Raw genomic sequence first — 25,045 nt, 5'->3', positions numbered from 1 at the left:
AATCTAATCAGTATAAATCAGACTCATTGGAGAAAGGATCTCTCCTCTTGGTTTTTGTTGCTTTGATTGTGTGATAAGTGTTTAAAAAACCACTGCATGTACACCATTACCAAGGGATCCATAAAAGCATAGAAGAGATAAAAAGTGGGATGGTTTAAGCATGCATGTATAAATGCATGTAAGAACTGATGGCAGGTGGACCAAGGCAGTCATAGAATGGATCCCACTTGATTTTTAAAAAAGTCAATTAAAGAAATTTAAAACAAAATGGTTTGAAGATAACAGCAAGTATTGTGGGCCCAATTGACAAAAGAAAGTCAGAACCACATTGTTTAGAAACATATGGAAAAGGCCTTCATTCTAAAGTGAGTAGACAATGGTTAAAATAATGGTGATGATGGTGATAACAACAACGATGATGATGATGATGAGTTTTGCCTCCCAAGGACAATCCCATCTGTCCGTCCATCACCCTGGGGGGGGGGGAATTATTGACCCCCTCAGAGAGGGTCCGCAACTTGGGCGTCCTCCTCGATCCACAGCTCACATTAGAGAACCATCTTTCAGCTGTGGTGAGGGGGGCGTTTGCCCAGGTTCGCCTGGTGCACCAGTTGCGGCCCTATCTGGACCGGGACTCATTGCTCACAGTCACTCATGCCCTCATCACCTCGAGGTTCGACTACTGTAATGCTCTCTACATGGGGCTACCTTTGAAAAGTGTTCGGAAACTTCAGATCGTGCAGAATGCAGCTGCGAGAGCAGTCATGGGCTTACCCAGGTATGCCCATGTTTCACCATCACTCCGCAGTCTGCATTGGCTGCCGATCAGTTTCCGGTCACAATTCAAAGTGTTGGTTATGACCTTTAAAGCCCTTCATGGCACTGGACCAGAATATCTCCGAGACCGCCTTCTGCCGCACGAATCCCAGCGACCGATTAGGTCCCACAGAGTGGGCCTCCTCCGGGTCCCGTCAACTAAACAATGCCGGTTGGCGGGCCCCAGGGGGAGAGCCTTCTCTGTGGCGGCACCGTCTCTCTGGAACCAGCTCCCCCCGGAGATCAGAACTGCCCCTACTCTTCCTGCCTTCCGTAAACTCCTCAAAACCCACCTTTGCCGTCAGGCATGGGGAAACTAAACATCTCCCCCTGGGCACGTTGAATTTATATATGGTATGCTTGTGTGTGTGTGTGTATGTTAGTATAGGGGATTTTCTTAAATTTATAATATTTTAATTAATTGGATTATGTATTGAATTGTTTTTTCACTTGTTGTGAGCCGCCCCGAGTCTTCGGAGAGGGGCGGCATACAAATCCAAATAATAAATAAATAAATAAAATAAATACACACATTCACACAAATATCTTCTGTCAGAGTAAGCTGCAGTTTAACATTTGTCATAATGTCATTACTGATAAATTAGTGCTGCCAAGTCTCTGTTCAGTGACGTCAAGTGCAGTAATGGGTTCCTACTGGTATGCCTAATTACATGCGACTCTGTAGCTCTGGCGCATGAGCTCTGGCGCATGAGCATTGGTGCACGAGCACTGGCGCACGAGCACTGGTGCATGAGCATGCATTCAAGCAGAATTTTGCTTCCTGCACCTGTGCAGGTAGCAAAATCTTGCACGGGGATGCACATGTGTGAAAGCAAAACTCACCGCAATGCGCATGCACATGCGTCCCCGTGTGAGATTTTGCTACTTGCACAGGTGCGGGAAGCAAAATTTTGCTGGAATGCGTGCTCATGCGCCAGAGCTGCAGAGCTGTGCGCAATTAGGCGTACCGGTAGGAACCTACTTGTTAAGTGGTATTTTAAGGATAATAATTCCTGTTGCATAGTTTTATAACCATCATCAAGGAATTTATAAAAGCATAGAAGAGATAAAAAGTGGGATGGTCTTTGGGTTTCTAACATATGCCAGAATTGGTATTCATTACGTTCTAACCAGTTCTAGAGATCTGGTAGTGGAAATTTTGAATAGTTCAGAGAATTGGTAAATACCACCTCTGAGTGGCCCACCCCTATCTATTCTCTGGCTCCCGAGTCCCAGCTGATTGGGAGAAAATGTGGATTTTGCAGTAACCTTCCTCCGAAGTGAGGAGGGAATGGAGATTCTGCAGGATCCTTCCCCTGCAACACCTACCAAGCCACACCACGCCCAACAAGCCACACCCCCATAACCGGTAGTAAAAAAAAAAAAGAACTTCACCACTGGATATTCCATTTACATGCATGTTATTAGCAGCATACAATATCTGCATATTATTAGCAGCATATACAGTACAGTATATGCTTTTATATTGATCTGTGTTTATATTTATTGTGAGCCACCCTGAGTCCCTAGGGAATTGGGTGGCATAGAAAAATAAATAAATGAATGAATGAACGAACGAACGAACGAACAAATAAACAAACAAATAAATCTGGGCTGCTAAACCTCATGCAATCATAAAATGATGGTCGCTGTTTTAAAATTGCCCTTTCATTCTTTTTCCTTTTCCCCCCCACCAACCAGATGCCCTCTTTGCTTGCAGCTAGCACAATGCAGCATGAATGCAAAATCATTTATTCCTGCAAATTAAATCAATATACCAAGCAGCAGTGTTCCTTAATCTAATGCTCTCCAGCAGTGTTAAAAATCTAATATCCCATCATCCCATCCTATTTTAGGGGTGGGGTAGGGAGAGATTAACCAATTAACGTGAAAAACTGAAGAAAAACATGACCTGTTTAAACAAGGAACGTACAAGCTCCATTAAAATGCAGTTTATTTATTTACATGTATTTTATTTATTTATTACTTAGATTTGTATGCCGCCCCTCTCCGAAGACTCGGGGCGGCTCACAACATGTAGAAACAAATCATAAGTAAACAGACAAATTTTAAAAATATTTAAATATTTAAAAGACCCCATATGCTAACAGACACACACACAGACATACCATGCATAAATTAAACATGCCCAGGGGGAGATGTTTCAGTTCCCCCATGCCTGACGGCAAAGGTGGGTTTTAAGGAGTTTACGGAAGGCAGGAAGAGTAGGGGCAGTCCTAATCTCCGGGGGGAGTTGGTTCCAGAGGGCCGGTGCCGCCACAGAGAAGGCTCTTCCCCTGGGGCCCGCCAACCGACATTGTTTAGTTGACGGGACCCGGAGAAGGCCCACTCTGTGGGACCTAATCGGTCGCTGGGATTCGTGCGGCAGGAGGCGGTCTCGGAGATATTCTGGTCCAATGCCATGAAGGGCTTTAAAGGTCATGACCAACACTTTGAATTGTGACCGGAAACTGATCGGCAACCAATGCAGACTGCGGAGTGATGATGAAATATGGGCATACCTAGGTAAGCCCATGATTGCTCTCGCAGCTGCATTCTGCACGATCTGAAGTTTCCGAACACTTTTCAAAGGTAGCCCCATGTAGAGAGCATTACAGTAGTCGAACCTCGAGGTGATGAGGGCATGAGTGACTGTGAGCAATGAGTCCCGGTCCAAATAGGGCCGCAACTGGTGCACCAGGTGAACCTGGGCAAACGCCCCCCTCGCCACAGCTGAGAGATGTTGTTCTAATGTGAGCTGTGGATCGAGGAGGACGCCCAAGTTGCGGACCCTCTCTGAGGGGGTCAATAATTCCCCCCCCAGGGTAATGGATGGACAGATGGAGTTGTCCTTGGGAGGCAAAACCCACAGCCACTCCGTCTTATCCGGGTTGAGCTTGAGTCTGTTGACACCCATCCAGGCCCCGACAGCCTCCAGGCACCGGCACATCACTTCCACCGCTTCGTTGACTGGGCATGGGGTGGAGATGTAAAGCTGGGTATCATCCGCATATTGATGATACCTCACCCCATGTCCTTGGATGATCTCGCCCAGCGGTTTCATGTAGATGTTAAATAGCAGGGGGGAGAGGACCGACCCCTGAGGCACCCCACAAGGGAGAGACCTAGGAGTCGACCTCTGGCCCCCCACTAACACCGACTGCGACCGGCCAGAGAGGTAGGAGGAGAACCACTGCAGAACAGTGCCTCCCACCCCCAGCCCCTCCAACCGGTGCAGAAGGATACCATGGTCGATGGTATCGAAAGCCGCTGAGAGGTCAAGGAGCACCAGGACAGAGGATAAACCCCTGTCCCGGGCCCGCCAGAGATCATCCATCAACGCGACCAAAGCGGTTTCCGTGCTGTAACCGGGCCTGAAACCCGACTGCCGGGGACCTAGATAATCGGCTTCTTCCAAGGACCGTTGGAGCTGGAGTGCCACCACCTTCTCAACAACCTTCCCCATAAAGGGAAGGTTGGAGACTGGATGATAGTTATTAAGGACAGCTGGGTCCAGGGAGGGCTTCTTGAGGAGGGGGCGCACAAGCGCTTCTTTATAGAGTGATGGAAAAACTCCCCTCCCCAAGGAAGCGTTGGTAATCTCCTGGGCCCAGCTCCGTGTCACCTCCCTGCTGGCCAAAACCAACCAGGAGGGACACGGATCCAGTAAACAGGTGGCGGAACTCACAGCTCCAATGGCCTTGTCCACTTCATCAGGTGTCACCAGATCAAACTCTTCCCAGACAGGTGGACAAGTACGTGCCCCAGTCACCTCGACTGACTCGTTGTCAGTCGACTCTGTTGTACAATTGGAGTCGAGGTCGGTCCGAATCCGAGCGACTTTATCAGCGAAAAACGTGTTAAAATCCTCGGCACTACTCTGCAAGGGCTCCCCAACTCCCCCCTGATTAAGAAGGGAGCGGGTCACCCTAAACAGAGCGGCCGGGCGGGATTCCGCTGATGCAATCAAGGCGGCATGGTACGCGCATCTTGCCGCCTTGAGCGCCACTTTGTAAGTCTTAATAAAAGCTCTTACAAGTGTTCGATCGGATTCAGACCTACTCTTCCTCCATCGCTTCTCTAGACGTCTCTTTTGGCGTTTCAACTCCCGGAGCTCCTCGTTGAACCATGGGGCTCTACGGGGTCTGACGCCTCGGAGAGGTCGCAAAGGCGCAATCCGGTCAAGAGCCCCCGCTGCAGCCGTGTTCCAGGCCTCCGCGAGAGACTCCGCCGAACTGTGGACGAGTGCCTCTGGAATAACCCCAAGCGCCGTCTGAAAGCCCTCTGGGTCCATCAGGCGTCTGGGGCGGAACATCTTCATTGGTTCCGCCTCCCTGCGGGGGAGGATTGGAGCCAGGAAGTCAAGCCGTAGTAGAAAATGGTCTGACCATGACAAAGGCAATACTTCTAAGCCCCTTAGTCTCAGACCATTACTCAATTGCTCAGAAAGGAATACCATGTCAGGTGCGTGCCCTCCCTCGTGAGTCGGACCCTGTATTACTTGAGTCAGGTCCACGGCTGTCATGGTGGCCATGAACTCCTGTGCCAACCCAGAGGTTTCACTGAGTGATGGCAGGTTGAAGTCCCCCAGGACGATGAGTCCAGGGAACTCCACCGCCAACCCGGCTACCTCCTCGAGTAGCACAGGCAGGGCTTTTGACACGCAGCTGGGAGGCAGGTACGTGAGAAATAAGCCCACCTGAACCCCTAAGTCCAACTTCATCAAGAGAGACTCGCAACCCGCAATTTCTGGAGCAATGAGTCTACGCAGGCAAAGGCTCTCCCTGGCTACAATAGCCACTCCTCCCCCCCTTCCCTGGGGTCGAGGTTGATGCCATATCTGAAACCCGGCTGGGCAAATTTCAGAGAGAGGAACACCTCCCTCCGGGCCCAGCCAGGTTTCAGTAATACATGCCAGGTCGGCCTCCTCATCCAGGATCAAATCCCGGATGAGGAGAGCTTTATTTACTACCGACCTGGCATTCAGCAGCAGCAACCTGAGTCCAGGGCCAGAGTTACACTCACCACCAGTACCCAAGATTGGGCTCACAGAGCCAGAACAAGGGACCGTTATTAAGCAACGATCCCTCGTTCCCCTGGAACGGCTAACTCTGTGGCCCCCGCCATATCTGCCTCTCCCCAGCAACACAGGGATATTCCGACCCTCTGGCCCCCCAGAGATCGGCGACCCCCCCAAGAAGAGAATTGAGAAACAGAGGAGAATCACCAGATTTGGAAAGCAAATCCTTTGAAGGAGGAAAGAAAGAGCACAGCGTATTTAACTCTAGGAAGAGAAGATCAAGCGAAATCATCACAATGGTCTTAAATTCATGAAGGATTGTCACTTATAAAAAAAGTGGAGCTAAGTTCTCAGTTGTAGTTCAGATACCTGGACTGGAAGACATGGATAGGATAAGAAAAATGCAAGGCAATGTGTGCTTCTGGCTAACTTTTTAGAAGCCATTTCCTAATGATTGTCAGCTATTCACAATGGCCTTGGCGGTTTCTTCTGCTGTAGGGCATGGCGAAAGCTATTGTCTGGGGCTGATGTCATACTGTAGTACATCACATCTGGAGGGCGCCAGGGTTCAGAAGCTGATGTCCTTTCCAGCTTTGGAACCCTTATTCTTTTACCCGTTTCAACATTTCGCAAACGGGCCCCAGAGACCTGTCAGCGTGATGCATTGATCAGAGGAGATCCAGCCAGGCACATTTCCACGCTCAGCTACATTGCACACCAAATGACCTTGTGCTAATTACTGTCTCTCTGATTGACTTGCCTGCCAGAGAAATGCCAGGAAGGAAGGGGGAGGCGGCAGGGAGGAGAACATTATTTTCTGCCTTGAACGTCTCTGAGAAAAAGGTGGGATAGAAACAAAACTCACGTTTTCCTACCAGGAACCGATGCTCAAACACATCTGTTACACATTGCTGAATTTTCTATCCTGCCTGGTCTTCATTTAACTTGCAATACTGTAGTCTGTCCGCCCTTGATTTAAACAGAGTGCACTTCTTTTTTTTTCCAGTTGAAGAGTTCCTTGAAAAACCTAATTCAGAGTAAGCCTTCCCAGCAACCATATTTTCAGGGCAGGGGCTACACATTCCCTCGTGTCTGTGCATTTGCATGCGGAAACAAAGACATACAACCTCTTGCTGAGACCTAATTTGTAGCTGACTGGAAGAGGAAGCCGAACTTGGAAAGACTGACAGCTCCGAGACTATTGCGTACGTCGGAAGGAAGGGTAGAATGCAGCTCTGGCGTCAGAATAATGGATTTTACAAGTATAGGAACATCCCTAGTTTACTTGTGAGAAACTGAAAGGCGTGCACTTTTGATACAAGCCCTTTGGCTTAAGCCTTTTGGCAGGAGTTCTTGCTCATAAATTAATAAATACTGGCTTAGCCAAAAACCACACAACAGCATAATGAAATGACTGGGTATTCCTACGGCAAGATGTGACAATGCCGCTAATTCAGATAACTCTTTAATTTTGGAGCGCAGATTATGTATTAAGGTCACGCCTCTGCGTTCTATGCTTTTAACTACTCCGCATTCCACAAAACTGGAAAATTGCCTTATTGTTGTTGTGGTTTTTTTGGTCTCTCCCTTCCTGAGTCTCATCTTTGAACAGGTTTCCAAAATGAAATTCAGCAGGTAATTAAGGCAAACTATATTTTCAGGGACAGTGAGAATTGCAGCGGCATTTTTGAAGATCATACCCAGGAGATTTTTATATATATATAATCAAAATAGCATAGGAACATTCTGAAAATTGTCTGGAACCAAAGGAAAGCGAACGTGTCTAACTGCCTCTGGGATCACAGTGCCCCCTTATGGAACCCGAAGCTTCAAAACTGGCTTTTTCTGTTCTTATTGTTCGGAATGTAGAAAAAACAAGAGAGCAGCTACTCTGAAAGAGACTAACTGGCATTTCCTGTTGCAAAAGAAATAGAAAGAAATTATAATTGATTCAAGCAAAACAACAAAAGAGAAAATGGAGCATTTCATGATCTGCAACCATCAGAGTTGTCAACACTAATAACTCCACCTTTGCTCACTGCACTAAAGGGCAGAGGTTCAACAGGTGAATCTTACACGATCCAGTACAGATTCAGTGCAGGTATTCATAGTTCATCTGCTGAATTGCTGTTTTACCCTGAACATGTCAACGTAAGAGAGCGTAAACAGCAGAGGAGGTATCAGAAAAAGTTGGATCACATGAATGGTAAAGCCTTCTTTCTCCAACAGGTAAATTCTGGGTAAATTAAATGTGGCCCCCTCCCCTCCAAAAAAAAAGCCCCAACAAGTTGAATATCTTTACTCCCCATCATTTTCTTTTAACAACAAATTAAGAGAAGCTCTAAGAGAATGAATGGATGCTCCCAAATCATTTAGTGACTGTGCTCTGGATTTAGTCAAGTGAACAAAAAAAGCTATGGTGGCTGCGTTCACATGACCTGCTAAACTGAACAAAGACTAATGAGTAGAGAAATGTTGATGGTGATGTCTGGGGGTGGGGAAGGCAAAATAAAAGTGGGCTGGTACAAAGGGCCCAAAGATGAGTGGGCGGAGCCCAAAAACAAATAGTGGGTGGAGCCAGGGAATGGAGTTTGCAAAACTGGAAGACTGAATCTCACTTCTCTTTGTGACACACAGTGAAGGGCTACCAAAATGTTTACTACCACACTGTGGGTGTGGCTTATGCAGGACGCCCTGCATTTTCTTTCAACACCTGTCATTGCAAATTGGGTGTTCTGGGGTGGAGCTCCATTTTCGCTACCCCACTGCGTTCCCACCGTTCGGGCAGTAGCCCCCCCTAGTGTTACACCATCCTTTCCACTGCTGATGCTGATGTTGATTTTGGCATCTCTCTTTGATTGTTTTCTGTGCTTCTGAAGACACACATTTCCCTAGCGACATCCAACCACTCTGCAGGAGGCCCAAACTGGGAAGGAGAAAAATGGAGGAGCTGTTTATCTTCTTGGATAAGTCTTCCCTTCCTCAACCATCTTAGAAGCCCCTATTCTGAACCTGTCCGAATAATGGCCCCCACCAAGCACACCCACCATACCACCAAAGAGTTTCCCCACTGCCTGTCCATGAAAGAGAACGAGAACAAAAAAGTCCCCAAACAGAGGAAATAAATAGAGAAACAGGGAAGTATTACATTAAAGGCACTGAAGGACAGCCAAGGTATGTTTGGGGAGGGAAAGAAAAGGGGGAGAATATTGGCCGCCCTAGTAACTGTCAGATCTCAAGGATTAATATCCAGCTCCGTGATATAAGTCCTTGCCTGGCTGGGAAAGTAGCCAGACATCTTTCTCTCTCCCTGGGAGATGCAATGAAAGGAGGTGTAGAATAGAAACGTCTTCTTCCTGCATACCTGGACAGCATTTGTTATTTGGTCTTCAGCCCAGAACATATCTATATTGGCTGGGTTGTGAATATATGAAGCCGTCTCATGCGGAGATGAACTGGTCCTCCGAGGCTGGGATAGCCTGCTCTGCCAGAAGGCCATCTCCAGAGATGCTTTCCTTCACCTGCTATAATTGGATTTTCCCCCCCAATCGAATCCAGCCTCCAGCATGCCAAGCAGGTACTTTAGCACGCTGCCACAATCCCTTCCAAAAGAGAAGTTCACTCTGGAATGTATGCTGAATATGTACAAAAATGTATCGGCACAATCCCGATTAGGTCTTTCCAATATCAAGGTTCAGATTTCCCACTTAAATGGCAACAGTGGTAGCGATTTTGTTTTATTTATTTACATCCTGCCTTGATGATTTTTATAAATAACTCATGGTGGGGAATAAACCTAATACTACTTCCTTCTCCTATTTTACAACCACAACTGCCACAACCACAACCTGAGGTGGGTTGGGCTGAGAGAGAGAGAGTGGCCAGAAGGCACACAGTTCAGTCTCCTTGTTTTTAGCCTGGAGTCTTAACCAGTATACCAAACTGACTCTAGTGATGATGGATACAAATACACCTTTCACTAGGATCTTCCTCCCATTTAATTGCTTTAATTAATCCACCATACCGTTGGAACTCTCTGCAGTTCCTTGCATCCAATTTCAGCTTTTCCTAATCTGGAGTTCTTTTCCCCTGAGAGTTTAAGACTGCAATCCCCATCATCCCAAGCCGGCATGCCAATTGCTTGAGACTAATGGGAGCTGTAATACAACATATCCCAAAAGTCACCAGCCCGTGTAAAGCAGTCCTGACTAAAGCTAATAACATGGAGCTGATTTCCCAGCGCTGGACTTTGGCTCTTCTCCATCTCTCTCCAGTTTTCCTTCCTTATAGACCCTTTGGGGCAGCGTCCTGTCCCCTCATTCTTCCTTCGGTGCTGTGAGCGATGAAAACAAAAGCCTGACATCTCATCAAGATCACAAACTCCCCAGTTTCTCCCTGCCGAAGACACCTTAATGACACCCAGGATCAACAGACAGCAAGCAATTCCCATTGATAATCTTACAGCCAGCCCCCACTCCAAGCTTTGCCGTACCAAAATACTTTTTGCATTTAAGTTTGCAAAATTTTGCAAATAACTTAAGGAGCTTGTTTGGAGAGGAGAAAAAGGAAGAACTGGGGAAAACACCTTTGAAGCTGCTATCATTATAGCGGCATGGGAATGTTTGGGGGTGTAAGTGTAAGTGAAGGTCATCCTCTCTTGCTATCACAGTCTTTTCTCAATAATAGTCCAGCCGAACCCTCCCCAGCCACCTGGAGTTCCCCTTTCACAGTCAAGCACATCTGGAGGGGGCAAAGGATGCTCCAGGCTCAGAAGGGCTGCAGGGAAGGGGAGGGGGGAAGGCAGGATCTCTGCCAGGGTATTCTCCCTCCCATCCCAGCACCATCTGAGCTGTCGTTTGTGGTCCAGCAGCTGTCTGGTCTGCCAGGGTGAGGGAGATATTGGCGAGGCTCATCTGTCTGCAGTCGGGCAAGACAGGTGGTCCAGACGGGGTGCTTCTGAGGCCAAGGGCTCTTCGGGCCAAGCAGAGGCACCAAGCGAAGCAGGCAGGAGGGTCTTCCCAGGCCAAAGTCTATTGAAACTACTTAAGTGGCTCTCCTTCTTGTCTTTCCAAACTCTGCTCTGTCCAGCCGCCACTTTCAGCATCTCAACAATGTCATGTGGCTCAACACTCTCACAACCATCACCACCACAGGCACACGTGGAATAAATAGATGCAATTTCACACAACAACTTGGTCCCGGAATGGTCCCAGTTTGGGGCTTTTGTACTGTATTAGCACAGCAATGTTCTCACAACCCTGTAAGCCCTGACCGGACAAACCAGGTTCGAAACTAAGCCACCTTTGCAAATGCTGCTAGTAGATCTTTAATTGAGATAACGATGTGTGAATGCCACCTGCAGGTGAGCTAGAGGGCAAGTTTGCTCAGCTCTCCATCAACCAAGCACTTGATCTTGTGATCTTGAACTCCCACGATGCTGCTAGGGAATGCATAGAAAGGGTCCCAATAGGCAATGGGCAATGGGATTGGGGATGGTGGGTATTGTAGTCCGAATTGCCTGGGTAACACTGGTTCAGGGAAGCAGAGATGGGCAAGTCTGGATGTCTGCTTCTCATCACTGACCAAGTCAGGCTCTTTGTCCTACCTCCCAAGTTTTAAGTTTTGGGTCTTATGGACCCCTTTCACAACTTTGCCCCCCCCCCCAGTTCACTTACCTGCTTTCTGCAGAGTCCAGGACCGTTGAAAGAGCACCAGCAGGAAACCAACGACTTCCCAGGGCATCTCTGGACAGTGTCACTCCTGCTCTGGGCATCAAGGCTGCCCCACAGCTGGAGGGTGTGGGAACAGCCAGGATCCCAACTGACAGCTAGAGCTGGCAATTGGCGCTGCAAACCTTTTCCGAAACGTCACGGGTGCCGGACGAGGAATCAAGAGGTCAGATGGATCAGTGGGCAATGTCTCGGTTTGCCGCGGGCCCCGGAGGACCTGATTTCGCTGTCCAGGATGGTTTCGCCGTTGGAACTATGCTCCTTCTCTGGGTTTATAGACCGTCGGAGGCTGCTTTCTCCCAATAGCAGTCGGCGCACCTGGAGTCTTTTACTCGGGAGTCAGGAGTCTAATAGGCGCCCTCCCAGCGCAGCCACACATTAGGCTCGTCTTCCCGGAAACATTTAGGATTTCTCCGGATTGGAGATCATCCTGGCGGCGGGACTGAAGACGCGCCTCGGAGACGGGATTGCGCCTCGCCCTTCTCGGCTTCGCTCCCAAACTTCAGATCTCGAATCGGCAGTGTCTCCTGCCAGAAGCGGGATGCTGAGGGATCGTTCCCGGTCTCTGTCTCTCCGCCTCCTTTTCCCCGCCTTCTCTTGGCTTCCGACCAATCCCTTCTGCTCCCCCTTTCGCTCCCGGAGTAAATCCGGATATCTCCGGACCCTGCCCCTCTTCAGACCGGGTCAAGCCCGGTTCCCGCCAGGTGTCATCCTCAGGTGGGTGCCTTCCATCCCTCGAGGAATCTCGCTCGGCGTCTACTGGACGGCGGCGTCTAGTGCGATCCTGTCAGCCGCAGCCGCCTGCGGAGGAGCCGGCCGATCACCGAAGGGACCAAATGCGAGGGGAGTGGTAGAACCGTGGCGCTTGTTTACACCGGTCGGGTGACGCAGCTCTAGGCAGCCCAAGTTGTGGTCCTCTCGGCTGGAGAGGTGGGATTTTTGAGTAGCCGTCCTAAAGCAAGACCACCACCTGTCGCCGCCGTGCGCCCCGGCTCGACGACGCTTTGGCCAGACGGCTCTGTTCCCGGGCGCTGCAGCTGCCGCCGTGCTCCGTTCCCCCAGCCCGCTCCCCTGGCAGCCGGAGGCAGAAGGGAAGGCGGCTCCCCCGCCATCCACACCCCACTCCCAGCAGATCTCCCCGCCCTGGCCGGCGGCCGCCCCTGGGACGTCCCATCGCGGAGAGGGAGGGCCGAAGGAGGGGAGGAAGAAGCGGCTCTTCGGCGGCGTCGGCTTCGCCAAGCGAGTCGCTGCCTTTTCTCAGCGTTGCGCGCAAGCCTTGAAATCCGAGACGGGGCGGAGCCAAGGAAGGATGGGGCGGTTCGCAAGGAGAAAACGGGAATTTTAGGGACGCGAGCGTGGGGCGAGGGAAGTTGCTGGATGGCCAAGACGGGAGCTGTGGAGATGCACCCCGCCCGGCAGCTTTTGTTCAACACCCGCCCTGCTTCAGCAAGAGAAAGCCATCCAGATGAAGACCACAGATGAGATACCAAACAATCCCCTAGTAAGAACAAAATGCAACACCACGAATACTACAGAATAGTTCATTAAACAACAGAATCAATGAATCAGACCCGCATTTTTTTTTAAAAAAAACACACAACCACGTAATTTTTAAAAGAACTTTGGCAATCCTCCCAGAAGTTAAGGGGTGGGTGGATATGCATTCATCTGCCAGAATGCCATCCCTCATGAGCTGGGTCAGTGGGCAACTAAAAAACAAGATTGTCTACTGGAGTGAATAACAGACCAGGTCATAGAACATGGGAAACCAGTCAGAAAACCAAGATCAGCCATAGAAGCTTTTACAGGTTAATAAATTAAAACTCTGTCAGAAAAGCAATGCAGAGATATTCCAGTGACAAGGATATACTGTATACCGGTACTGCTAAAATAAATAAATAAATAAAGGGAACAATACAATATAACTCAAAATAAATCAAACTTCCGTGAAATCAAACTGTCCACTTAGGAAGCAACACTAATTGACAATCAGTTTCACATGCTGTTGTACACATTCAACTTTTCACAGAACAAAGTATTCAATGAGAATATTTCATTCATTCAGATCTAGGCTGTATTATTTGAGTGTTCCCTTTATTTTTTTAAGCAGTACCCCACTTAAGAGGTACCCCGCCCCAATCAATACTCCTAACTGCAACTTTTCGCATCAATAGAAGCTCCTGGGTTCTTTGAAAGGGTAGCCCTATGTAGATCTCACTGCAGTAGTCCAGTCACGGTGACTAAAATATGGAGGAATGTTAAAGGAAAACGTTACAGCTGATGCACTCGGGTTAATTGTGGAAGAATTCCTTTCTACCGCTGCCACTCAAAATTCTGGAAACAAAGAAGCATTTCCAAGAAACCTGTAATTTTTTTCTAGAACAATTTGAAATCTAAATCTGGGCCAAGCTATCTCTTCATCAATAGCAGTTCCAAATTAGCTTTGCTTGTTCCTACTCGTTCAGCCCAAAACGAAGCCAGCCCAAGTGACAGTCCAAGATATCAACTTTTTCCTCAGGGTTATCTATATGTTGATGACACTTCAAATCTCACCTAGTGGTTTCAAACCAATGTCACAATAAACCAGAAAAAATGCTTATCTGATTTTACATGGTCTAAAAGTGGTTTTGGACCCTACTTTGAAAGGCAAAAAGAACTAAGCTTAGGGGATATCCAAGAGGACTTTCTACACCGTGTTTCCGTGGTTCAATATTCGCTAGAAATTCACTGTAAAAGGCTGATCTCACTGGTTATTAAGTAGAAATGCTGCCTGTTCATATTCCAATGTGTATTTTGTTATAGTGATGTGTATGTCATCCAATTCACTAGACTGATATGTATTTTTAAATGAAATATTATGGCCATAAAAAGAGATTTCAGGTGTGAATATGGGGTGGATTTGTACAGTATCCTCCTTCATCTCCTTGCAATAATCTTGGGGTGGGGAAAATACTAAGACACTCCAAGATGGAAGATAGATGAACCCATGCTTGGTTAATGGTTAGAGCAATACTTCCCAAAATGTCCTCTCTCTCTGGGTACAGCAGATCCGTCTCCTTTCACCTTCACCTAAATTGTTCCCTTAAAAATTCTCAATTGATCAAAATGGATTTCTGACTCCCAAATATTTAGCAAAAACCACAAGATCAAATTCTGTTCCCCTCAGAACAATATTGCTAAGATGGAAGAAAATGAAACAAACAAACAAAAAATGAATTGGGGTTTCACATGAAAGGACTGTCATTTGAGCACTAAAAACTACATCCGGAGATACAGCCCCATGTAGAGAGCATTGCACTAATCGAACCTCGAGGTGCTACACTGTGTGATAGAGGGCTTTTGTTCTACTCAAATAGGGACCACTAGTGACTTTTCCACATTGGAGGGGACCAATAACGACCCAACCTATATAAAGTTAGATCAATATCTGGTAAAATAGATGTGCAGAAATGGAAGGGCATTGTTCCAGGTGCGGATTCCAAGGGAAGCTAAGAGTAGAGGAACAATGAGATGGCAGAGAAGAATGCCAGGATTAGCAAACTGTGGGTGGAAGGGACAAAACAGTGTCAGAACGGGTTCTTGTGGATTGGCATTGTGGCTTATCAATCCCAGAACACCACGCCTTTTCTTCTCCTCCTCCTTTTCATCTGCCTTTTTCTTTCAGGTTCAAAGCTATCAAGCGGGAGGGGGCAGGGGGAAACAATTTTGGGGGGGATCAAGGGGGGATTAGGTGTGATGTGGCTTGCTTTGGTGTCTCTTGGCAGCTCCCGTTGCTGGCTGAGGGGGTTTCCGTGCAGGGAAGAGAAGAAACCAGCTAAGATTTTGGGGCCTGCAGAAACCTGCCCCCTTTGAAGGGGGCTTGGAATCCCACCCCAGGCTTGGAGAAAGGGGGCAGGGAGTGGCCCCAGGTGGTAGCTGGAATAGCGGTGCATATCGGGGAGGGAGATGAGAAGGAGGCCGTGGAGGCATCAATCATACCTCGACTACAAAAGCTTCTGTGAACACTCAACCATAGAGAAATCCAGACTTTGAAATGCAACCAAGTCCCTCAAATGCTGAGGCAAGCTCCAAAACGTTCCCCTTGCAACCACACACACATTCCTTGCCAGTAGCGCAGCACACAGGTAGCCACATGGAATAGTGTGCAAGTGCATACAGGCACTCACAAGGGGGAAGGGGGGGAAGAGAGAGAGGGGGAGGAAAGGCAGATAGTCCGTGACCCAGGAAAGTTTGAAGAACTTCAACTCCCACTCCCTTCTCTACCAGCCACGCTGGCTGGGGCTGGTGGGAGTGGGAGAGTTATGGCACATGGAGTCTGGCAGATGCCCAGTATCTCTTTGAACAGCCAGCCATTTTTCTGATGCTGGACAGATGAGAAGAGTTCGCCCCAGATAATTAATGATGAATGCACTCCCTTCACATAGAAACATAGAAGACTGACAGCAAAAAAAGACCTCATGGTCCATCTAGTCTGCCCTTATGCTATTTCCTGTATTTTATCTTAGGATGGATATATGTTTATCCCAGGCATGTTTAAATTCAGGTACTGTGAATTTACCAACCACGTCTGCTGGAAGTTTGTTCCAAGGATCTACTACTCTTTCAGTAAAATAATATTTTCTCATGCTGCTTTTGATCTTTCCCCCAACTAACTTCAGATTGTGTCCCCTTGTTCTTGTGTTCACTTTCCTATTAAAAACACTTCCCTCCTGGACCTTATTTAACCCTTTAACATATTTAAATGTTTCGATCATGTCCCCCCTTTTCCTTCTGTCCTCCAGACTATACAGATTGAGTTCATTAAGTCTTTCCTGATACGTTTTATGCTTAAGACCTTCCACCAATGTCTCTTGCCAACTCACTTAAATTTACAATGTCTTTAAGGCCAGACATGGTTGTAAGACACATCAGAGCCCCAGCGCAGGTCTGTGATGAGGCCCCACACAGATGAAGGCTCCAAGCCATCTCCCACCTCCCATGGTTGGGAGCATACTTGACTCTGGAGGTCACAATCAAAAGCCCAGGGAGAGATTGGAGTAGTCTTTGTCATCCTCAGGTGTTTTACATTTATTTATTTATTTATAAGTGCAGAAAAAACACTTGCTGCCAATCTGCCTTCCATTGTGGACTTGTATGAGTCAAAAAGAGGGCGGGGAAAATATTTACTGACCCCTCGCATCTTGGACACAAGTTGTTTCAACTCCGGCCCTCATAACGTTGCTACAGAGCATTGCACACCAGGACAACTAGGCACAAGAACAGTTTTTTCCCGAACGCCATCACTCTACTAAACAAATAATTTCCTCAACACTGTCAAACTTTTTACTAAGTCTGGACTTCTATTTCTACTATTTTTTTCTCATCATTCCTATCATCCCTTTCCTCCCACTTAAGACTGTATGACTGTAACTTGTTGCTTGTATCCTAAGATTTTTATTAATATTGATTGTTTCTTCATTGCTTATTTGACTTCTGTGACAATCATTAAGTGTTGTACCACATGATTCTTGACAAATCTCTATTTTCTTTTATGTACGCTGAGAGCATCTGCACCAAGACAAATTCCTTGTGTCCAATCACACTTGGCCAATAAAGAATTCCATTCCATTCCATTTTCATTCATTCATTCATTCATTCATTCATTCATTCATTCATTCATTCATTCATTCATTCATTCATTCATTCATTGGATTTCTATGCCGCCCCTCTCCCAAGACCCAGGGCAGCTTATAATGTATAAAAACTCTGTGATTTACAATAAAATTAATCCAATTAATATAAAATTCCAAGGCTATTTAAAATCCCCAATTGATTAAAAATCAGTCACACCCATTTCTTACAACAATCATACAATCATTTGTTGGCCAGGGGCCAAGATCTAATCGGCCCAAGCCTGATGACATAAATGAGTCCTAAGACTCTTACGAAAGGCGAGGGGGGGGGCACTAAGAATCTCAAGGGTGAGCTGATTCCAGAGGGCCGGAGCCCCCACAGAGAAGGCTCTTCCCCTAGGTCCTGCCAAGCAGGGTTGTCTAGTTAATAGGACCTAGAGAAGGCCAACTCTGTGGGACCTAACCAGTCGCTGGGATTCATGTGGCAGTAGGCGGTCCCGTAAGTAATCTGGTCTGATGCCAGATTACTGGTCCAATTTAATAAGAAGAACAGGTAATCCTCCACTTACAACCACAAATTGCCCCAATTTTCTTTCGATAAGCAAGACAGTGAGTTTTACAATCACTGCAATTGTTAAGCTAGTAACACAATTGTTAAGTAAATGTGGCTTCCCCATTGACTTTGCTTGTCACATGGGCTCACATGAACTTGGCACACTGCAACCATCATAAATAGTTGCCAAGCGTCTGGATTTTGATCATGTAACCATGAGTATGCTGCAAAGATCCGTAACTGTGAAAAATTGTCATTAGTCACTTTTCTCGGCATCATAGAAACATAGAAACATAGAAGACTGACGGCAGAAAAAGACCTCATGATCCATCTAGTCTGCCCTTATACTATTTTTTATATTTTATCTTAGGATGGATATATGTTTATCCCAGGCATGTTTAAATTCAGTTACTGTGGATTTATCAACCATGTCTGCTGGAAGTTTATTCCAAGGATCTACTACTCTTTCAGTAAAATAATATTTTCTCATGATGCTTTTGATCTTTCCCCCAACTAATCATTGTAACTTTGTTACTAAACAAACCATTGTTACTAAACAAACTGTTGTAAGTTGAGAACCAATCCTGTAAAAATCAAATACTGATTCATTCCATCTGCCCTTTCACAGCATCTTCTTTCCATTAGAAGCAGCCCAATATTTTCAAAAAATTCTCAATAAATTATAATAAGGAAATTAGATAGGGAAGGGTAAGAATCCATCCATTTCACTTGTAGAGAAGCTAAGAGAACGAGTGGTGACTTACCCCAAATAAGACATCCCCTGAAAATAAGCCCAATCAGGCTTTTGAATGCATGGCAATAAGGCCAGGTACTTATTTCGGGGTCCAAAAAAAATATAAGACAGGGTCTTATTTTTGGGAAAACATGTTAGGTTATTTCATAAAAGGATTGTAGTCCCAACTGAATAGAAAGGACAATCAAATTTAAATATTTACAGACTTTAACTGTACTATATTCAGCCATTTCAGATGACAAGGTGTGTGCAATTTCAAATATAAGGTGCATGGGAAGAGACCTCAAGTAATATGAATACTGTCCAAACTTTGGGTGCAGCCCACAAAATCTGGAATGGGAATTTGAGACTTCCCTCAAAAATTTCCACCCACTTTTGGCAACACAATTGAAAGGGAAAATGTCAGCCAGTCCTCATTTAGTGACCATAATTGGGACTGGCAATTAGGTCATTAAGCAAAGTTGCTGCTAAGGATTGTGTAGGGGGCATGTAATGGCGCACCGTAGTGACTCAGTGGTTAAACTATGGTATTACAAGCTAATTCTGGCCCCAGCCAGATGTTTGATCCTGATTGGCTCAGAGTTGATTCAGTCTTGCATCCTTTTAAGGTCAATAAAATGACCCAGATTGTTTGGGGCAATGTGCTGACTCTATAAACTGCATAGAGAATGTTGTAAAGCACTGTGAAGCGTATATAACTGTAAGTGCTATTGCTATAGCTACAGCTAAGTAAAACTGAGTCTGTTTATGACCTTATTTCAGCTTTGCTTTGCTGCAAAAGTCATAAATGTGAGGATTGATCATAAAGTTACATTTTAATCACTGCCATAAGCAGTGAAGGGCTGCAAAAAATTTTACTATCACACTGCGAGCTTGGCTTATTTTGTGGGTGTGGCTTGCCAGCCATGTGACCAGGTGGGAGTGGCTTGATGATCATGTGATCAGGAGGAGGCTTAAAGGTCATGTGATGGACTTAAAGGTGGTCAACTTGACGTCACTCACATCAAAGGTTAGGATTAGGGTGCCTGGCCTCTCCTTGCCTCAAAGAGATACAATTTCCCTATCTATTTACTATTACTGAACATCCAAAATATACTATTTAATTCTATGTATATATGGTATATGTTCCCATATACCATATATACATAGAATTAAATAGTATATTTAAGGCACACAAAAATATACATTATCTACTATATAAACTGTATATGCATGTACACACACGCACGCACGCACAGCTCTTCTAAAATTATACAAATTATACCAAAAAATCAAATAAATAAATAAACAAACAAATAAACATTCAACCTCATTTACTGCGATAGGAAAAACATGCCTAGAGCCCAGAAGGGAAAAAAAGAAAAAAAATCAAAAATTTTCTACCGGTTCTGTATACTTGACCGTACCCATAGGAGCTCATTACTAAAAGTGTGAACGGCTGCTAAACAGGACAATTGCTGAAGACTACTTTTATTTAAAACATGGTCTAATCATAAAAGCTGTCTTTAAAACCTCCCTCCCATTCTCTCCCAGTTTTAGAGGGTGGCTCTTAAAAATAACAGCTAAAGACAAATGTGGTCCTTGTTAAGATTCTTTCCACCTTTCTCCACTTCTGCGGAGGAAATAGTTCGATTCTTGTGTGGTGATCTCTTCCTCAGGTAGTTCTTAATGTACAGCCATAATGGAGGCTGGAATTTTCGAAATAAGTCATGACAAGCTGCAAGTTGAGTTACCCACTCAACCAGACCTGATTTTACAATTATTTTTGTGGTGGACATTCATTGAACATGGGAATCATTAAGTGGATCGATGTATTCTTATGAGCATTTTTTGCCAAAGAGCAACCCCAAAGGCCAGAAACTGGCAAAAAATGTAAATTGTGCTTACATGACTATACAATACAGTAACTCTTCATCAATTTGGGGCAATTGCCAACTATCCAAAATGCAGGCCTGTGACTGTGGAGTTAGGTGCTGTCATTGAAACTCTATAACCAGATCATAAATACCGTGTTTCCCTGAAAATAAGACTGTCTTATATTAATTTTTGCTCCAAAAGTTGTGCTACATATTATTTTGGGGGGGTGCCTTATATTTATCAAATAAGACAAATTCACAGGCAGAAAAGCTGACACCATCAAAGAAAGTGTACCGTACGGTACACTGATTATGGTACGGTACCTGTCAGTATGGCACCTACACACACAAACAACGGCACTTATATGGTACAACAGTATACTCCTGCTATTGCAGCTTCCGGCCACCAGAGGAACTACAGTCTACACACTGTAGTGGAGACTGTAATGGCGGTGATACAGCAGAAGACTGTGTCTGCTGTACTGGACGGTACAAAGCGATGGAAGGGGCCAGCAGGGGATGCCACATTATTACGATACCGTTATGAACGGCTTTGAATGGTACCGTATGTTTTTCCACCATACCATATGTAAACTTGAATGCGCCTTATTTTTTGGGGGTGCCTTATATTAGCAAATTCTGCAAAACCTCTGACATGCCTTACTTTCGGGGTACGTCTTATTTTCGGGGAAACAGGGTAGGGTTAAAGTTGCAATAGTTAGCATAGTCAAATAAGTGATTTCACTAGAAAACCTCTTTGGTACACTATTTTAATTCAATAATTGCATTTTTTACTTTACCCCAATATGCTCCTCCTCCACAATTTATTTTAAACTGTTACCAAACCACACTGAGGAATTTGGAGAATAGCCACTTTTGAAACATTTCAGGGCACATTGGTTTGAATTGAAAATGCAAAATTATTACAGTCTAAAGAAATTTAACAAAGTTATATACAGGCAGTCCTCAATGAACAACCAGAATTGACCCCCAAAATTATGTTGCTAAGTGGGAAATTTGTTAACTGAGTTTTGCCCCACTTTATGATTTTTCTCACCACATTTGCTAAGTGAATCGCTGCAGTTCTTAGATTAATAATTTAGATTAATAATAATAAGTGAATCTAGTTTCCCTATTGACTTTGCTTGTCAGAAGGTTGCGAAAGGGGATCACATGACCATAATTCACTCATAAATATGAGTGAGTTGTCAATAGAATAGAAAAGAATTCTTTATTTTAATACCTCCGGGACCACCTGCTGCCGCACGAATCCCAGCGACCGATTAGGTCCCACAGAGTTGGCCTTCTCCGGGTCCCGTCAATGAAACAATGCCGTCTGGTGGGACACAGGGGAAGAGCCTTCTCTGTGGTGGCCCCGGCCCTCTGGAATCAGCTCCCCCCGGAGATTAGGACGGCTCCTACCCTCCTTGCCTTTCGCAAACTTTTGAAAACTCATCTATGTCACCAGGCATGTAGGAATTGATATATCCTTAGCTGCCTCTGACTTTATGGATGGTGTGTTTGGGCTGTATGACTGTTTTAATAGGGGATTTTTAAAGACTGTTTTAACATTGGATTTGTATATGATGTTTTATTGTTGTGAGCTGCTCCGAGTCTTGGAGAGGGGCGGCATACAAATCTAATAAATAATAATAATAATAATAATAATAATAATAATAATAATAATAATAATTATTATTATTATTATTATTATTATTATTATTATTATTATTATTATTATTAGCCAAGTGTGATTGGACACACAAGGAATTTGTCTTTGGTGCATATGCTCTTAGTGTACATAAAAGAAAAAATACATTTGTCAAGAATCACATTTATGATTGTCATAGGGTATAAATAAGCAATCAAGAAACAATCAATATTAATATAAATCGTAAGGATACAAGCAACAAGTTACAAGCATCTGAATGTAAATCACGGCACTGGGTGAAGTGGTAGAGGGAGTCCCTTCTCAGTGGTAGGTGAGGCAAAGTGTCATTCACAAGCCTGACCAGGCAAGCTGAGAGGCCACCTCTCTGGGGTCATAGATCAAGAATGCGAGCAGGACAGGACATGTGAACCTGAAAGCTTTAGCCAAAAGCAAACCACTTCCCTATCTTTTCAAATCACTGGGTAATTAATGCCAGAATTGGTGTTAAAATGGCAGTCAGGATCTCCTATATGGATTTTGTACTTACAATGCCCTAACGCAGAGGTGTCAAACTCAATTTCTTTGGGGGCTACATCAGGCTTGTATTTGACCTCACAGGGCTTGGGTGGCCATGGGTAACTTGACATCACTCATATCAGGGTCTGGGCCGCCACAGAGAAGGCTCTTCCCCTGGGTCCCACCAAACAACATTGTTTAGTCGACGGGACCCGGAGAAGGCCAACTCTGGTCGCTGGGATTCATGCGGCAGAAGGCGGTCCCGGAGATATTCTGGTCCGATGCCATGAAGGGCTTTATAAGTCATAACCAACACTTTGAATTGTGGCTGGAAACTGATCGGCAACCAATGCAGACTGCGGTGTAACATGGGCATACCTAGGGAAGCCCATGATTGCTCTCGCAGCTGCATTCTGCACGATCTGAAGTTTCCGAACACTTTTCAGAGGTAGCCCCATGTAGAGAGCGTTACAGTAGCCGAGCCTTGAGGTGATGAGGGCATGAGTGACTGTGAGCAGTGACTCCCGGTCCAAATAGGGCCGCAACTGGTGCACCAGGTGAACCTGGGCAAATGCCGCCCTCGCCACAGCTGAAAGATGTTTCTCTAATGTGAGCAGTGATTCCCCCCCCCAGGGTAATGGACGGACAGATGGAATTGTCCTTGGGAGGAAAATCCCACAACCACTCCGTCTTATCAGGGTTGAGTTTGAGTCTGTTGACACCCATTCAGACTCCAACAGCCTCCAGGCACCGGCACATCACTTCCAGATAAAAAGATGGATGCTCTAACCTGACTCATTTCATCATTACTGCATCAATACTTCCAACAGACAGTTTATACCAGTCTGTTGCTTCAAATACCAAACCTGCAGTGACCTACAACAACATTGCTAGGTTCGCTGCAACAGCACTCAAAATTTATATAACAGGTTTTGTGTGCAACATACAATCAAAGTTGAGAGCAGAATTTGTCTGGCTAAGAAAAGAAGTGGTTTAAATGAGTCTTGCCTGGCATGTATGTTCTTTTTTCCCCTGTGGTCATTAAAGGAATCACAGCAATTATTAAACAGATCATGTGTTTCAGGAGGGAAGTTCAGGAGGGAAGTATTTTTAATAGGAAAGTGAACACAAGAACAAGGGGGCACAATCTGAGGTTAGTTGGGAGAAAGACCAGAAGCAACTTGAGAAAATATTATTTTACTGAAAGAGTCGTAGATGCTTGGAACAAACTTCCAGCAGACATGGTTGGTAAATCCACAGTAACTGAATTTAAACATGCCTGGGATAAACACAGGGGTGGTCTCAGAAGACCATGCTATCACGGTCTGGACTCCCCAGAGCACGAAGCCTGGGTAATATGGAGGATAGACTGTTACCCAAGCAGCAGATCCTCCCTCTCCACATCTTTGAAATAATCCAATGGAATGGCAAAAGCCAATAAGATTGGTTCCAGCTACGTTGCAAGAGTTATCAGAGCATGGTTGTACACAGGCACAAACTGCTCCAGGGACTCTGGCTCCGGATTTTGCCTCGGGGGTTTACTCCTGAAGCCTTTTCCAACGATGGATATAGCCACAAGGAAGTGGAGGTTTGCAGTCAGAGTTTCACTTCTCCTAGTGGTTGACCAGGGCTTCTTTCGTGTCTTGCCATGCTCTTAGTGTACCAAATCGCTTGCAGAGACCATGTTCACGACCGTTTAGCTATTCTAGTAGGTTTCATCTGCTCAGTCTGCCGGAACCTGTCTTCACATGCTCAGGATAGATAAGTCCCTATCTCACCAATGGTCAATGACCCATCGGCTACTCTCAGCCTGGTTTGACCAGCCTGTTGAAGCTGTTGCCTGGGATGTGGCTGCTGCGCATGCTACAGCTACTAGGAGCCACAGGTGAGAGCAGAGTGACAGGTGGGGACCAAAGGTGAACGAGCTGCCCTAAAAAGACATGACATGGCTCTACACCAGAGATGCTATCCCTCCCTATGCACTGCATATACGCCAATATAAGACAATACTGTAGGAATTAGGTGTTCAGCAGAGTGATGGCACGAGAGAGAAAACTGTCTCTATATCTAGTTATTTTGGCATGCAATACCCAGTAGTAGAGCTTGTAGGGGAGGAATTGAAGCAGTTTTATTTTATTTTATTTTATTTTATTTATTTTATTTTATTTGTCCAATACAAATTGAAAGGTAAAGAGAATAAAAACGTCTAGTAGTAAATATCAGGGAAGGGATAGAAGAAAAGATATGAGAATAGAATACATCAATGAAGAGAAGAGGAATGGATATAGGAATGGGAGAAAAGATATATAAAATATAGGAGAGACAATTGGACAGGGGACGGAAGGCACACTAGTGCACTTATGCTCGCCCCTTACTGACCTCTAAAGAATCTGGAGAAGTCAACCGTGGAAAGTCTAAGGGAAAAATGTTGGGGGTTGGGGGTTGACACCACGGAGTCTGGTAATGAGTTCCAGTTTATGTCCTGTATGTGAGGGGTTTATAAATATTTTCACAGCCACTTTCTGACCCATGCGATAT

General features: G+C 45.5%; 1 protein-coding gene across 4 annotated transcripts in view; it reads right to left on the bottom strand.

Moving 5' to 3' along the window:
• The window catches only part of LOC139155268 (kremen protein 2-like), a 119,613-nt gene that overhangs the window by 49,102 nt on the left and 45,466 nt on the right, over positions 1-25,045 (bottom strand). For 3 of the 4 annotated variants that reach the window (XM_070730386.1, XM_070730387.1, XM_070730388.1), the window contains exon 1: positions 11,512-11,884. The exons of the other annotated variant lie outside the window; for it this stretch is intronic. In XM_070730386.1, coding sequence (XP_070586487.1) covers positions 11,512-11,578 — 67 coding nt within the window. In that variant the 5' untranslated portion in view covers positions 11,579-11,884. Of the gene's footprint in view, positions 1-11,511; positions 11,885-25,045 lie in introns of those variants that run through there. 4 annotated transcript variants of the gene reach the window in all.

The sequence above is a fragment of the Erythrolamprus reginae genome, unplaced genomic scaffold, assembly GCF_031021105.1.
Source record: "Erythrolamprus reginae isolate rEryReg1 unplaced genomic scaffold, rEryReg1.hap1 H_1, whole genome shotgun sequence".
Classification (NCBI taxonomy): domain Eukaryota; kingdom Metazoa; phylum Chordata; class Lepidosauria; order Squamata; family Dipsadidae; genus Erythrolamprus; species Erythrolamprus reginae.
Note: the sequence above shows the minus strand (reverse complement) of the source record. Positions and strands in the feature narration are given on the sequence as shown.